Consider the following 13,561-nt stretch of genomic DNA (forward strand, 5'->3'; position numbering starts at 1 on the left):
CTTTCACCAATCATAACATAAACACAAAACATAAACATAAAACATAAAACATAAACTTAAACAAACAAAAAAACATGACATCAATCCCTTGTCATCATGATGATTGCCTCCTTCTCATCTCCTATGCTCTCAAAACCCAATCATTTTCTGCCAAAACCATTCATCTCACCTCTAATTTTACCTACCTTTATGAATATCTAATTTAGATTATAAATTACTCATAATTTAAAATTAAAACTACTAATAGTTAAGGTTTTATGGTTAATTTAAAACATAATTATTGATTAACAAGAATTTGTCGGTAATATTTATCAGAAATAATGTCTCATTTGTTAGTAATTTAGTATCAATGAATCTTTCAATAATAATAAAACTATTATTATTAATAATAATGTTTACAATAATAATAAAAAGTATGATAAAAAATAATAATTATTATTATTATAATTTTTAATTTAAATAATATTTTTTTATAATAGTGATACTAATAATTTATTTTATAAGAAAATATAATAAAATGAAAATATTAATTTAATATTTTTTAATGATAATAAGAATATAATAATAATGATACTAAAATACTAATAATGACAAAAATAATAATTATGATGATAAATATAATAATAATAATATTAAACATTTTTTTATTAATAATAATTTATAATAATAGTAATATTAACAATTTTATTTTACAATAATATATATATATATATTGAAATAAAAATATTAATTTAATAATTTGAAGTAATAATAATAATAATTATTATTATTATGAAAATAACTATGCTAATACTTATAATAATAATATTAATAATTTTATTATTATTAATTATGGTTTTTGATAATATAGAAATACTAATAATATTATTTTATAATAGTATATATGAAAATGAAAATATTAATTTAATAATTTCATGTAATATCTTGAAGATAATAATAATTTTTTATATTAATATATATATATATATATATATATATATTAAAATAAAAATATTAATTAAGTAGCTCATTAATATCAATATTATTATTATTATTATTATTACTGATAGTAATAATGACAATATTAGTAATAATAATAATAGTAATATTATAATAAAAAATCCTTAAGATGATAAAAGTTTTGTTTTAGATTTTTTTGGTATAGTAATTATGACTTATATAATAATTAATAATAAATTATTAATAAAATATTAATAATTAATGATAAATGAAATATTAATTAATAATAAATAAATAAATAATAATTAATAGTAAATAAATAATTAATAATTATTAACTAATAACTAATAAAGAAAGAATGAGTAATAAATACATAATAAGTAAATAATAAATATTAAATAAATAATATAAAAACATTAATAAATAAATAATAAAAATATTAACGATACTTACCAACGATTGTCATTGATATATTTACCGACAAATTCTTAAAAATTGCTTTTACATCGGAGAAATACAATTATTGACAGATTTTCCACCTTATCTACGAAATTTGATCTTCATAATATTGTATTTAGTTATAGTGATACAATTAATATTTTAAACTATTTTTATTTTATTTTTTAATTTGTAAAAAAGGTGGATAAAATAAAATAGAAGAGAGACGTAAAATGATTGACTGGTTGATGGATTATTTAAGGTCGAAAAGAATATGTATAAGGTGAATTGTATAAAATATCCAAAACTGTGATTTGACTTTTTGTTTGATGACATGCTTTATTTAATGTTTGCAAAGTCTGAAAACGAAAAACTGAATAATGTTGTTGGTTGGTCTAAGAATTAAAGAAAAAGTTGAAATGGTATAAGGTTGTAAGGAAGAGCATGACGTTGTGTTGCGGAAACACTGAGGCAACAAAACTATATTTTGAAGTGTTCTAATATTGACCCACCAATTCATCTATTCTAAATTCAACTTACGCGACTTGGGCTTTCCATCTTTCAACTAAACATAAGCCTCTGCATTCTTCACCCCATAAATTTAAATTGCACCCTGTTGTATATGTAAATAGACTAAATATCCTTCTTTTTTTTATATTACCGCGACGACGAAGAAAAGATAGAGAACAAGTTATTTTTGACATTGTTGATGATGTGTTGTCATCACTTAACATTATGACGAAGTAAGATTTCTCAAATAACATGTTTATACATTGTTGTTACATAGTTACGTTGATCACGTGACTTGTATACTGTGGGAGGGTGAGGATTGAAAGGAATTGAAGTTGGTCTCCATCGAATGCAAGTTAAATAAGTGTGAGATCCTTCATCCCCAAATTACAATCGAGTTGTTGGTAATGTGCAATGTTAGTTATGAGACAATAGATAAATGTTTAATAATCTAATAATAGCCTTTGTTGAAATGTGGTTTCACGACATCAAGAGTAGTTCCTACTTCTTTATTGGTGAGATGACAATCACTTTGGATGATGTGTCAACATTGTTACATCTCCCCATCGTGGGACAAATTTCTTCGTATGTGACGTTGGACTTCTTATCAGCGTCATCAATGTTAATTGCATGCATAAGGTAGAGTTTAGAGATTCCGTGACAGAGTTAAGGCAATGTCATGGTGTTGAGTTGACTGTGCATAGTGTACAAGAAGTGCATTGTACACTATAGATGGTAGTTCAACGTCGATGCTTATTTGTTACATCTGATTGAATGCACAATTTTTACGAATAAAAATGCAACATCGGTTAATGTGTCCTACTTGTCGTTATGAAGATGTGTGATGGGTATACAGGAGGAGTTGCAACACTTACCCACATATACGAAAACCATGAGGATTATTACTTTATGCAAGCAAAATAGTTAAGAGATCATATCACATTACTACATATAATAATACAATAATTTATACAATTTAGATTTATTTTCAATTAAACACACGAATAATACTCAATTCATAATAAATAACGTGAATATATGAAAAAGTCTCAAAGGATGGAATGAAGAATATCAATCCCACATACCAGGAACCCCTCCCTTAAATGTGTTGTTATATCATTTGACCAATTTGACCACATATATGTATAGTTGACATTGTGTGTTTCCAAATCGATGGTCTTAACTATATTGGCATGTTAAAAAGTTCTTATGATGACCATTCTCCTAATAATCTATTTGAGACGATAGTCATGTTCTAAAATAGTAAAATATATTTTTAAATTATATGAAAGTGATGTTTCAGATTATGGGTTGCATAACATAACTCCCCCAAACATGGTTGCTTCTTCGAGTCGATCCATATATAATTGGTTATTGGGCTTTTCTATTCTCTTCTCATTTTTCACTAACTTCACCATATAATTTTTTTTTAAAAAGAAATTTGTTTCATCAAAGTTGCCCTTGATCGAAACGTGTTTCAATTATAGGGATGTATCGAATTATTTGTTTGCCTTTGAATTTTTTCAATAATTTGACAATATATTTAATTTACACGAAAAAATATTTGTGACATAAAATATTGCATTTTTTTGATGATTTTGTATTAAATATATAGTAACCAATAATTTAAAAAAAAATAAAAATCCCTGTGGAGGGTTGGGCCATGGTGGTTCCTTAATTTTCTCTTTACCATTCATGAGAAGCAGATGTTACTGTCACTGTATTTATGTGCAGCATCAATAATGTATATGTTTGTGAGAAAGATTAAGTGTGATATACAATAATATTCAATAATCACCAAATTTATTTATTAACTGTCCCTTTCCAATTTTCTATATTAAATTTTTGTGACATTATTTCACACTTCTCTTCCTTTTTCAGGGATTGGATAAGGATAATACATAATTCCACTATTCCTATATCTGTTTTCCTTCTCATCTATCAATGTTTATTAATTAGTTAATTAATTAGAGTTTAATTAATAAAGAATTAAATAATCAGTTTTCATAGCTGTTTGAATTTTTGTAGAACTCAAATTTAATGTTTTATATATCAATATCTTTTTTACTTTTAATCTTATATAGCAACTCTTATATAGCATTCAACAACTTATTTTGGTAGAATTTGTTTTATCTTTTCTTTCTATTTCTTTATCTTTTATTATTTCAAACCTAAAGTTAACACGTGAACATTTCTTTATACACAATTATTGAGCTAACATTTCGGGATTTACTATTTAAATTAAAAATTTATTTTACTACTTGCAAATTGGGTATACAAAAAGTAGGATGATCTAAAACTAAATACATTAAATATTATTATAATAGGAAAAGTTATTTATTGTGTATTATTTTTTATGAATTTATTTTAAGAGAATGAGTGATGATGTGGCTGTGAGCAAAGCACAAGAAACACCTGAAATCAAATAAAATCAAATACGTAACAACTCGTGTCTCAGTTTTAACCACAATTTCATTTCCCAAACTTAACCCCATACGTAATTTCATAGCTGTTAAGAATTTTCAATTTAATATTATAGAGATATATTTATTAGTATAATGCAAAAAAAAGAGAAAATAATAATAATAACTATGATATTCGGATAAAGAAAAAAACACTAATTTTCTAAAATTAAAATTTTATATAATTTTATTGTGATTGTAAAAATAATAAATACCATATTTCTATCATAAAGAAAGACTGAGACATATTTATATACAAAATTTTTGTTATTAATTTATATAATTTATAATTAAATCATATATAGATTTTTATTACTGTATTTTATATTTTAAAAATTATATCTATTTTTTTATTCGTATCGTAAGTGTTAGTATCTATAATATATATAGAATAATAATAATAATAATGGATAATGACTACGACGTGGGAAGTTCTTACATGTCACGCATGTTCTCTTATTTTTTTGCTTCCATTCATCTCAACCCTACACGTGTCTCAATAATACTTTGCTCAATTAAACATTTACTTTGTTTTTGTCTGTAGGAAAATAACAGTAATTTTGTCGTGATTACGCCAGCTGGCGTGGTGTGAGTTGGCGAATGATGAAGAACTGGGGAAGCAGTGAATAGCTGAAGAAGAAGAAGAAGAAGAAGAAGAAGAAGAAGAAGAAGAAGAAGAAGAAGAAGAAGAAGAAGAAGAAGAAGAAGAAGAATTGCAGAAGAAGAAGAAGAATCTCAGAAGAAGAAGAAGAAGAAGAAGAAGGAGAAGAAGAAGCAGAAGAAGTGAATCGCAGTGGAGGGAGTGGTTGGTTGGTGAAGGTGAGATGACCATCACCATGCAATCGACGCCGGGGAGCTCTGGATATTTGGATTTGTATCCAGAGCGGAAGATGTCCTTCTTCAAAAATCCATACATTCTCGGCCTCGCTGCAGTTGCCGGCATCGGTGGTCTTCTCTTCGGCTACGACACTGGTTTCTTCACCTTCCTCTCCTCTCCACACCATTTTTCCCCCATTTCTTCTTCCTTTTCATCTCCTCTCCTCTCTTTTTCTTCCAGGTGTCATTTCAGGAGCACTTTTGTACATTAAAGATGATTTTGAGCAAGTTAGAAACAGTTATTTTCTCCAGGTATCTTCTCTTCTCAACTTCAACTTCAACTTCAATTTCAACCACCTATTCAACTCTTTGCTTATTCTTTTGTGTTGGATCATCTCAGGAAACAATTGTGAGCATGGCAATTGCTGGAGCAATTTTTGGAGCAGCAGTGGGTGGATGGATTAACGATGCTTATGGACGAAAGAAGGCCACCCTCTTTGCTGATGTGATTTTTGCCTTAGGAGCAATTCTCATGGGTGCTGCCCCTGACCCTTACGTTCTCATAATGGGACGTCTTCTGGTTGGTTTGGGTGTTGGCATAGCTTCAGTCACTGCTCCTGTATATATTGCAGAGGCATCACCATCCGAAATAAGGGGATCGTTAGTAAGCACCAATGTGCTCATGATAACTGGTGGACAATTTCTTTCCTATCTTGTAAACCTTGCATTTACTGGGGTCAGTATTCTTTTCTCTGTTGTTGCCAATATATAAGTGTTCTGAAAATGTCCTTCAATCTATCCACACACTTGCTTTTGGGTATTAGTTCACTGACCAGCTTATTGCATTAAGAGCAGGTTCCTGGGACATGGCGATGGATGCTTGGTGTTTCAGGTGTGCCAGCTGTTGTTCAGTTTGTTCTCATGCTCTTCCTTCCTGAATCCCCAAGATGGCTATTTATTAAGGTAAATAGTTCCCTCATTCATTGCTCTTGTCTAGAATTATGATGCCTAGGATGTTGTTACCTTACCTTCAAAAGCTACTAGTTTATGATGCCAGCATACAATTCTATCTTCATGTACAGAATAGAAAAAATGAAGCCGTTGAGGTGCTTTCTAAGATCTATGATGTTGCTCGGTTAGAAGACGAAGTCGATTTCCTAACTGCTCAGTCAGAGCAAGAGCGCCAAAGAAGGAGCAATATCAAATTCTGGGATGTTTTTAAATCAAAAGAAATCAGACTAGCATTCCTTGTTGGTGCCGGACTTCTGGTAATCAAATGTTTACAAAGATTCCTAAAGGACACAAATGCTCTTTTCTGTCATTACATTAGCTTGAACAATTCTGCTTTGCTAAACATATTTACAAATAGTTGCAGAATTGGAGTGTCTTGCTCAAAACTTTGAAGTTATATGAGATTGCATATGCAACGATCCTTGTGAAACCTAAGTTAGCATCATAGTACTTTATGGTCTGCTTCAAATAATTGAAAATTTAGAACTGAATTTGAAATGTTTAGCACTAAGGTTCAGAATCATAATGTTTGAGGCATTTAAAGAGTTGAATTTGTATTTGTGATGAAACTATTTTCATTTCATGGTTAAGATAGTAATACACTCATTGATCTCTATCATTCTGACTCTTTTCACTACTTTCTGTAATTTAACTTTAGAAAATAAACATAATTAGATTAAGTTTCAGTTTAATTTATTTTTTCATTTCAGCTTTGAATTAGGTTTTCACACTGGTGCTTGTTTTTTTGTTTCCAATTATTGTGCGGTCCTGATTTGAGTATAAAATAACATCAGTTTATGTATGTGTAAAGTGTGTTCTTATAGCATCCAATGGTTATGCAGGCTTTTCAGCAGTTCACAGGTATAAACACAGTCATGTATTACAGCCCTACAATTGTCCAAATGGCTGGGTTCCAGGCCAATCAACTGGCTCTTCTCCTATCCCTGATAGTTGCTGGCATGAACGCTGCTGGAACCGTTCTTGGCATTTACCTTATCGACCATGCAGGGCGAAAAAAATTAGCTCTTTCTAGCCTGGCAGGAGTGGCTGTATCATTGGTGGTCTTGGCCTTTGCATTTTATAAGCAATCAACATCTTCAAATGAGTTTTATGGATGGCTTGCAGTTGTAGGCTTAGCAATGTATATTGGCTTTTTCTCGCCAGGAATGGGGCCTGTGCCATGGACTCTGAGTTCAGAGATATATCCAGAAGAATATCGAGGCATCTGTGGGGGAATGTCTGCTACTGTGTGTTGGGTTTCAAATTTGATTGTCTCAGAAACATTTCTTACAATTTCGGAGGGTATAGGGATTGGGTCTACCTTCCTGATTATAGGTGGTATAACTGTGGTTGCTTTTATATTTGTGGCCGTGTATGTTCCCGAGACCAAAGGTTTGACATTTGATGAAGTGGAAGTAATATGGAGGGAGAGAGCTTGGGGAAAGAACCCCAACACACACAACCTTCTTGAGCAGGGAAGTCAGTCCTAAGGTGTGCGTGTGAGAGAGCTTCTTGGCCTAAACACACGATGTATCGTGAAGCATTTTTAGTACAGTTCACATAAACATATTCTGGCTTTTTATATTGTGTTATATTATTAATGTGTATTCATGTGTCTAATCTTCACTTGCCTTGCCTGAACGGAATATCATGTCATCATTTTCTAGAGTTTCACTTTTATTCGATAACTGTGAGTTAGTTTCATGAATCTTATACTCGAAACCTTAAATCCTAAATTCCTAACTATTGAACAATTTCTCTGGTATAGCATTTTAGAGCTATAAGAACTCTTACCTTCCAAATTATGGTGATTTATTTCCACCAGCACAATGGTAGCTAACTTGAATGAATGGATAATGTACTTGAAGTTGTAACTTTAGCTGATACAGATATTTGTCATCCCTAATTAATACAGTTAATGTGCCACAATACCTCTGGTACTCACCCTTTACATTGGGGGGTGATGATGTGTTAACACAACCACATTAGAAAACATACACTTCACAAATAAAAAAAAAATATTATTTTAATCATATTTAATTTATTTTTTAATTTTAAATATTATAATATTATTATAATATAGTGTCAAGGATATGGTTTTACTTGGGGTCAAAAAAATCTTTTCCTTTACATTGTTTGTGTGATCAGAATTCCTGACATAAAAGTGGATTTTCCAAGGATAAACCTATGCAATAATTATTTCTGCAATTTACATGAAAATTGAGTAGAATCATAGACAAACATACCGAGACTGTAGAATTATTGATTGTGACAGACTTTAGAATTATGCAACAGGTGGAAGGGAAGGTGACAACCATGGACAAAAGCTTCCTTAAATGTGGAATGTAAATATTACAGTAATCTTCACTACCACACTTGGAGATAAACTTCATTCTCAACACAAAATAACTTTAATTCCGAACACTTTGCAAAATTACACTTAGAATACAACCTAATTAATTTTCCTTTCTACTTATAAATTAGAAAAATCATTCTCAACTCAACCACAACAGTTACAAGACCGAATCTTAAGTGAAAACTGTTATCACTATTGTTATTGAGTCGTTACTTATTGAAGCAAGACATTGTCTTATTATCCAACATTTGGTGTTTATTCCCTTCAATTTTTTTATGATACCATAATATAAATTATTTAATAACATGTATCTAAAATATAATTCACTTGTTGAAAAATGTTTATTTATTATGAATTTTTATTTTATACACTAAAAAGAGTTCATTTGTTATAAATTTTAGCTAGGCAAATAAACATTTAGTGTAGATATTAAACAATATGTGAAAGTAATGTGGGTTTAAAGGAAGGAGTTGATAGTTAATAAATGAATGAGTGTTACATACTATAAATAAGAAATGGAGAAAAAGTCCATGAAAAGAATCTTAACAGAAAGTGTATAAAAATAAGGCAGTTTAGGAGGAGACCACTTCTAGAGAAAAGTTTCATCCACATAAAAATAAAATTTGTAGTAATTAAGTTGCAACAGCAGATCCACCATAATTTCATTACACTCTATAGCATCATCATCACCACACATGCTGCTTAATTAAGATCCTACTCCATCGTTAACTATACAATTTAAATTCAGCATTACACAGAACTGGCTGTAGTGCAGTGTTAACTCATCTCTTGGTCACTAGAGTTGCAGTGTTGATAAACACGGTTAAGAGTGTAAAAATTGTATGTATGAGTGTTTATATTGAGAGAAGGAAGTGCTGACATCTTTGATTGTGAACCATAAATGACAAAGAGTTTGAACCTGACAGACTCTCCGGAAACATTTTTCTTTGTAATTGCTACTTATTGCTCTTCCTCTTCACCAGAATTTAACACTATTCCTGAACAGTTCATTCTTTCTGTGACCAAGTTCCGCAAAAGGTTACACTTTCTACTTATTTATCACTATTCATCACAGCACAAGACAACTTTGTTATTGGTAGTATTTCTAGCACTCCATTTTTTTACCTCTCAGTGAAGTTTTTTCGTGTGTTTCGGATTGTTTGATGTATAAGGCAGCCAACAACACTAACACTTGTTTGTTTCCATATGCAGTGTAGATATTTGTATTAAATGCATTTTTATCACATGAAAAGAATAGAAATTCATTTATGCATTTTGCTTGAAAAGTTTGGATCCAAATGATTTCATCCAACATACATGAATTCATGCATGTTTGTAAAACTGTAACTGAAATTATCATCCATGATATGTTCTTCTTTTATTATTATACTGTTGTGTTGATAAGTATTATTGTGATCGATCAGCTCAGTATGTTGAGTGTGAACTTGCAGGATCCATGCAATTCAGCTTATTTAGTCGTAGTGTTATTTTCCTTCTTTGTGACTGCAAAGAAGAGTAGCATATATAGCAGTTGTTTTGTTATGCTTACGCATAATTGAAGAGAAATATGAACACTCTTGATCCTTAATAATTTACGTGGTTTCTTATTCAGATATGATTCTGTATCTACAACTAAGAAGATTAACTAATAAATCTTATTAAAAACGTGGTTCATTTAGGATTCTAAAAACAGCAACTCCAAGGATAGTGGATATTCATACTTGAAAATGTGTCCATATCAATAATGCTCACTTGTTTTAAACAGAGTTTTTAATGATGGAACCGGGAATCCCCAATTCACAAGCTGCCAACCCCAGCAATTTTGACGCAATCCAGGTCAGTTATTCTTAGTCGATCAGTACTAAAAATGGACTTTAAACTTAACTCAACCTCATAAAACTGGCTAATAAAATGAGGTTTGCACCAACTTAAATACTATGAAATGTTCTAATCTCTAGTCGGTGTCAACAACAATCAGGTTTAGTTTTTGTTTCATAAAAAAGAAAGGAAGGGGTTCTCTGCATAAATATTTCATGTCACAACTGAAATTGTGAAAGAATACATATACCAATGATAACGTAGATAGATAGATAGGTAGGTAGATTTCTTTTGTTGAATGGCAAAAGGGTTATAAGCTAAATTTGTTATTTATAATGGTTTTCTTTCGTTAAAAAAAACAGGTGAGAAGAGGCCACAGAGGGCACTCACCCACAGATGATAAGGGTGTAGGAGGGTGGAAAATTGCAATTCTCTTGCTAGGTACTGAAAAATGATGAGTTAATTTACTTTGAGAAAAATCAGAAATGAATGGCAACACAATAAGTAAGTTGAATACAACATGTTTAAGTTTAACATTGTACTGAATGCAGCGAATCAAGCATTGGCCACACTAGCTTTCTTTGGAGTTGGAGTGAACTTGGTTTTGTTTCTGACTCGAGTCCTTCGCCAAGACAGTGCTGAGGCTGCCAACAATGTGAGCAAGTGGACCGGAACCGTTTACATATTCTCCTTATTTGGAGCCTTTCTCAGTGATTCTTACTGGGGCCGATACTTGACCTGCTCAATCTTTCAGCTCATTTTTATTGTGGTACTGCATTGTTTTGAATTCATCTTACTATAACACTTGTTTTGCCATTACCAACAAATGAGTAATACTATAAAACTCTAAATATGCATGTTGAACATGAACATGAACAGGGCTTGGGGCTGTTGTCTCTGACTTCTTGGAAATTTTTGATCAACCCATCTGGTTGTGGCAATGAAGAAACAAAATGCAGGGAACCAACATCTGTGGGTGTTGGTGTATTCTACTTGTCCATATATCTAGTGGCATTTGGATATGGAGGGCACCAACCCACCTTAGCAACCTTTGGCGCAGATCAATTTGATGAGAAGAGCGAAAATCATAAGAGCAACAGAGAAGCTTTCTTCTCTTATTTCTACTTTGCCCTCAACGTTGGATCTTTGTTCTCCAATACTGTATTAGTATACTATGAGGATACAGGGATGTGGACATTAGGTTTCTTGGTATCCATGGCCTCAGCTATTATTGCTCTAGCTTCATACTTGGCAGGATATAAAAAATATAGATATGTAAAGGCATACGGGAATCCGGTAATAAGGATAAGTCAGGTTTTTGTGGCTGCTTTTAGAAAGAGTAAGGTTCAATTAAGCTCAGAAGACCAACTTTATGAGGTTGAAGGTTCAGAATCTGCCATCAAAGGCAGTAGAAAGATTATGCACAGCAATGATTTTAGGTAAGAGTAAAACAACTAACTATTTTGATAGTATTTGTATTCTTTACAGTACTTTGTTGTGTGGAATTGAAACTTGTAAAAACAACCAAATGCCAAAGTTAACACGCACACTCTCTTGAGAGAACATTTTATTTATAGGCATTAGTAAACTCTTCTAAAACAGAAAATAATAAAATCTCATTGAGGCCTTAAAACCCCTCTAACAACACAATAAAACCCCACTCACAACTTTTGGCCTTTCATCTATCAAAACTCTCATTCTTTTATTTTCCATTAACTTCTAAATTTAAAACCCACAAACTAGCATTTATAGTTTATTCAACAAAACTTACATCCTTAGCTCATGTTGGTTGATGTTGTGCAGATTCATGGACAAGGCAGCAACCATAACAGAGAAAGATGGAGATGATCTCAAGAAAAATAACTGGCGGCTTTGTACCGTAACTCAAGTTGAAGAAGCCAAGTGTGTAATGAGAATGTTACCAGTTTGGCTATGCACTATAATTTATTCGGTAGTGTTTACACAAATGGCTTCTCTTTTTGTGGAGCAAGGGGATGTGATGGACAACAGGATTGGAAATTTTCACTTCCCAGCAGCCAGCATGTCAGTGTTTGATATCCTCAGTGTGTTTTTAAGCACTATAAGTTATATCCATGTCGTTGTTCCTCTGACAAAATATTTGACCGGCAATCCTAGGGGACTAACTGAACTTCAAAGAATGGGAGTTGGCCTAATTATTGGAATCCTATCTATGATTGCAGCTGGTGTCACAGAGATGGAAAGGCTCAAGCACATTGTACCTGGGGAAAAGGCTAGTTCTTTGACTATATTTTGGCAAGTTCCGCAGTATGTTCTAGTTGGTGCTTCAGAAATTTTTGTGTATGTGGGTCAGTTGGATTTTTTTAATGGGCAAGCCCCAGATGGCATAAAAAGCTTTGGGAGTTCACTTTGCATGGCATCAATTTCCCTTGGAAACTATGTGAGTAGCATACTGGTGTACATAGTCATGGCAATCACTGAGAGAGGTGATAATCCAGGGTGGATTCCCAACAACTTGAATTTGGGGCACTTGGATAGGTTTTACTTTCTCATTGCAATACTAACTGCTGTGGACTTTGTGTTCTACTATTTCTGTGCTCGCTGGTACAAGTATATCAACATTGAAGAAGGTGACAAGAAAAACCAAGACAGGGAAGTTGTTAATAGGGTTTGATGATTCAGTTGTTTTTCATTTTCATTGTTTTGCTAGGCATTTGTTTATCTAGGTAACTAGGTAATTTTAATAAGGCTTTTCAAGTATGATTCCTAGAGTGACACAAAGCATGACCATCTCAATTTGGGAGAGAATTGACAAAATGTAGGTGGGATGATTGCTTTCTTGATAATCATTACAGCTTTGGTTTAGACAGTTGGAATTTGGCATTTTGTTTAGACAGTTGGAATTTGGCATTTTGTTTAGACAGTTGAAATTTGGCATTTGGTTTAGACAGTTGAAATTTGGCATTTGGATTTGAGCTATTCTATGAACCACTGAAAGTGTTCTGTAGAATATAAATCAATATAGTTAGCATTCTTTGTTTCTATGTAATGGTCCTGAACTTTGAAGCCAATCCACATGTGGGAGAGGATCAAACTATAAATTCAAAAGTCATTTTTCAATTCCTCTTTTTTTTATCAGCAATAAAATTATATACATACCACTTCAAGGGTGATCTAACCCTTATAGATAACAGCAGACTCAAACACTCTAAAAAACGCCACTGAAAAGAGA

General features: G+C 31.7%; 2 protein-coding genes across 2 annotated transcripts; both read left to right on the forward strand.

Moving 5' to 3' along the window:
- The first annotated feature begins 4,899 nt into the window (after positions 1–4,899).
- Positions 4,900–7,844, forward strand: LOC137823846 (inositol transporter 1). The gene is given in 7 exon segments (XM_068629135.2): positions 4,900–5,321; positions 5,407–5,477; positions 5,566–5,901; positions 6,021–6,128; positions 6,248–6,433; positions 7,019–7,598; positions 7,601–7,844. Coding segments are annotated over 7 exon segments (1,476 nt in total). The 5' UTR covers positions 4,900–5,173; the 3' UTR covers positions 7,648–7,844.
- A 2,362-nt stretch (positions 7,845–10,206) lies between these two features.
- On the forward strand, positions 10,207–13,447 carry LOC137823845 (protein NRT1/ PTR FAMILY 7.1). The gene is made up of 5 exons (XM_068629134.2): positions 10,207–10,368; positions 10,713–10,791; positions 10,902–11,119; positions 11,230–11,789; positions 12,154–13,447. The coding sequence occupies exons 1-5, from the start codon at positions 10,306–10,308 to the stop codon at positions 13,001–13,003; spliced, it is 1,770 nt and encodes a 589-aa protein (XP_068485235.1). The 5' UTR covers positions 10,207–10,305; the 3' UTR covers positions 13,004–13,447.
- The last annotated feature ends 114 nt before the right edge of the window (positions 13,448–13,561 follow it).

The sequence above is a fragment of the Phaseolus vulgaris genome, chromosome 8 (genome assembly GCF_051622355.1).
Source record: "Phaseolus vulgaris cultivar YP4 chromosome 8, ASM5162235v1, whole genome shotgun sequence".
In the NCBI taxonomy this organism is placed as follows: Eukaryota; Viridiplantae; Streptophyta; class Magnoliopsida; order Fabales; family Fabaceae; genus Phaseolus; species Phaseolus vulgaris.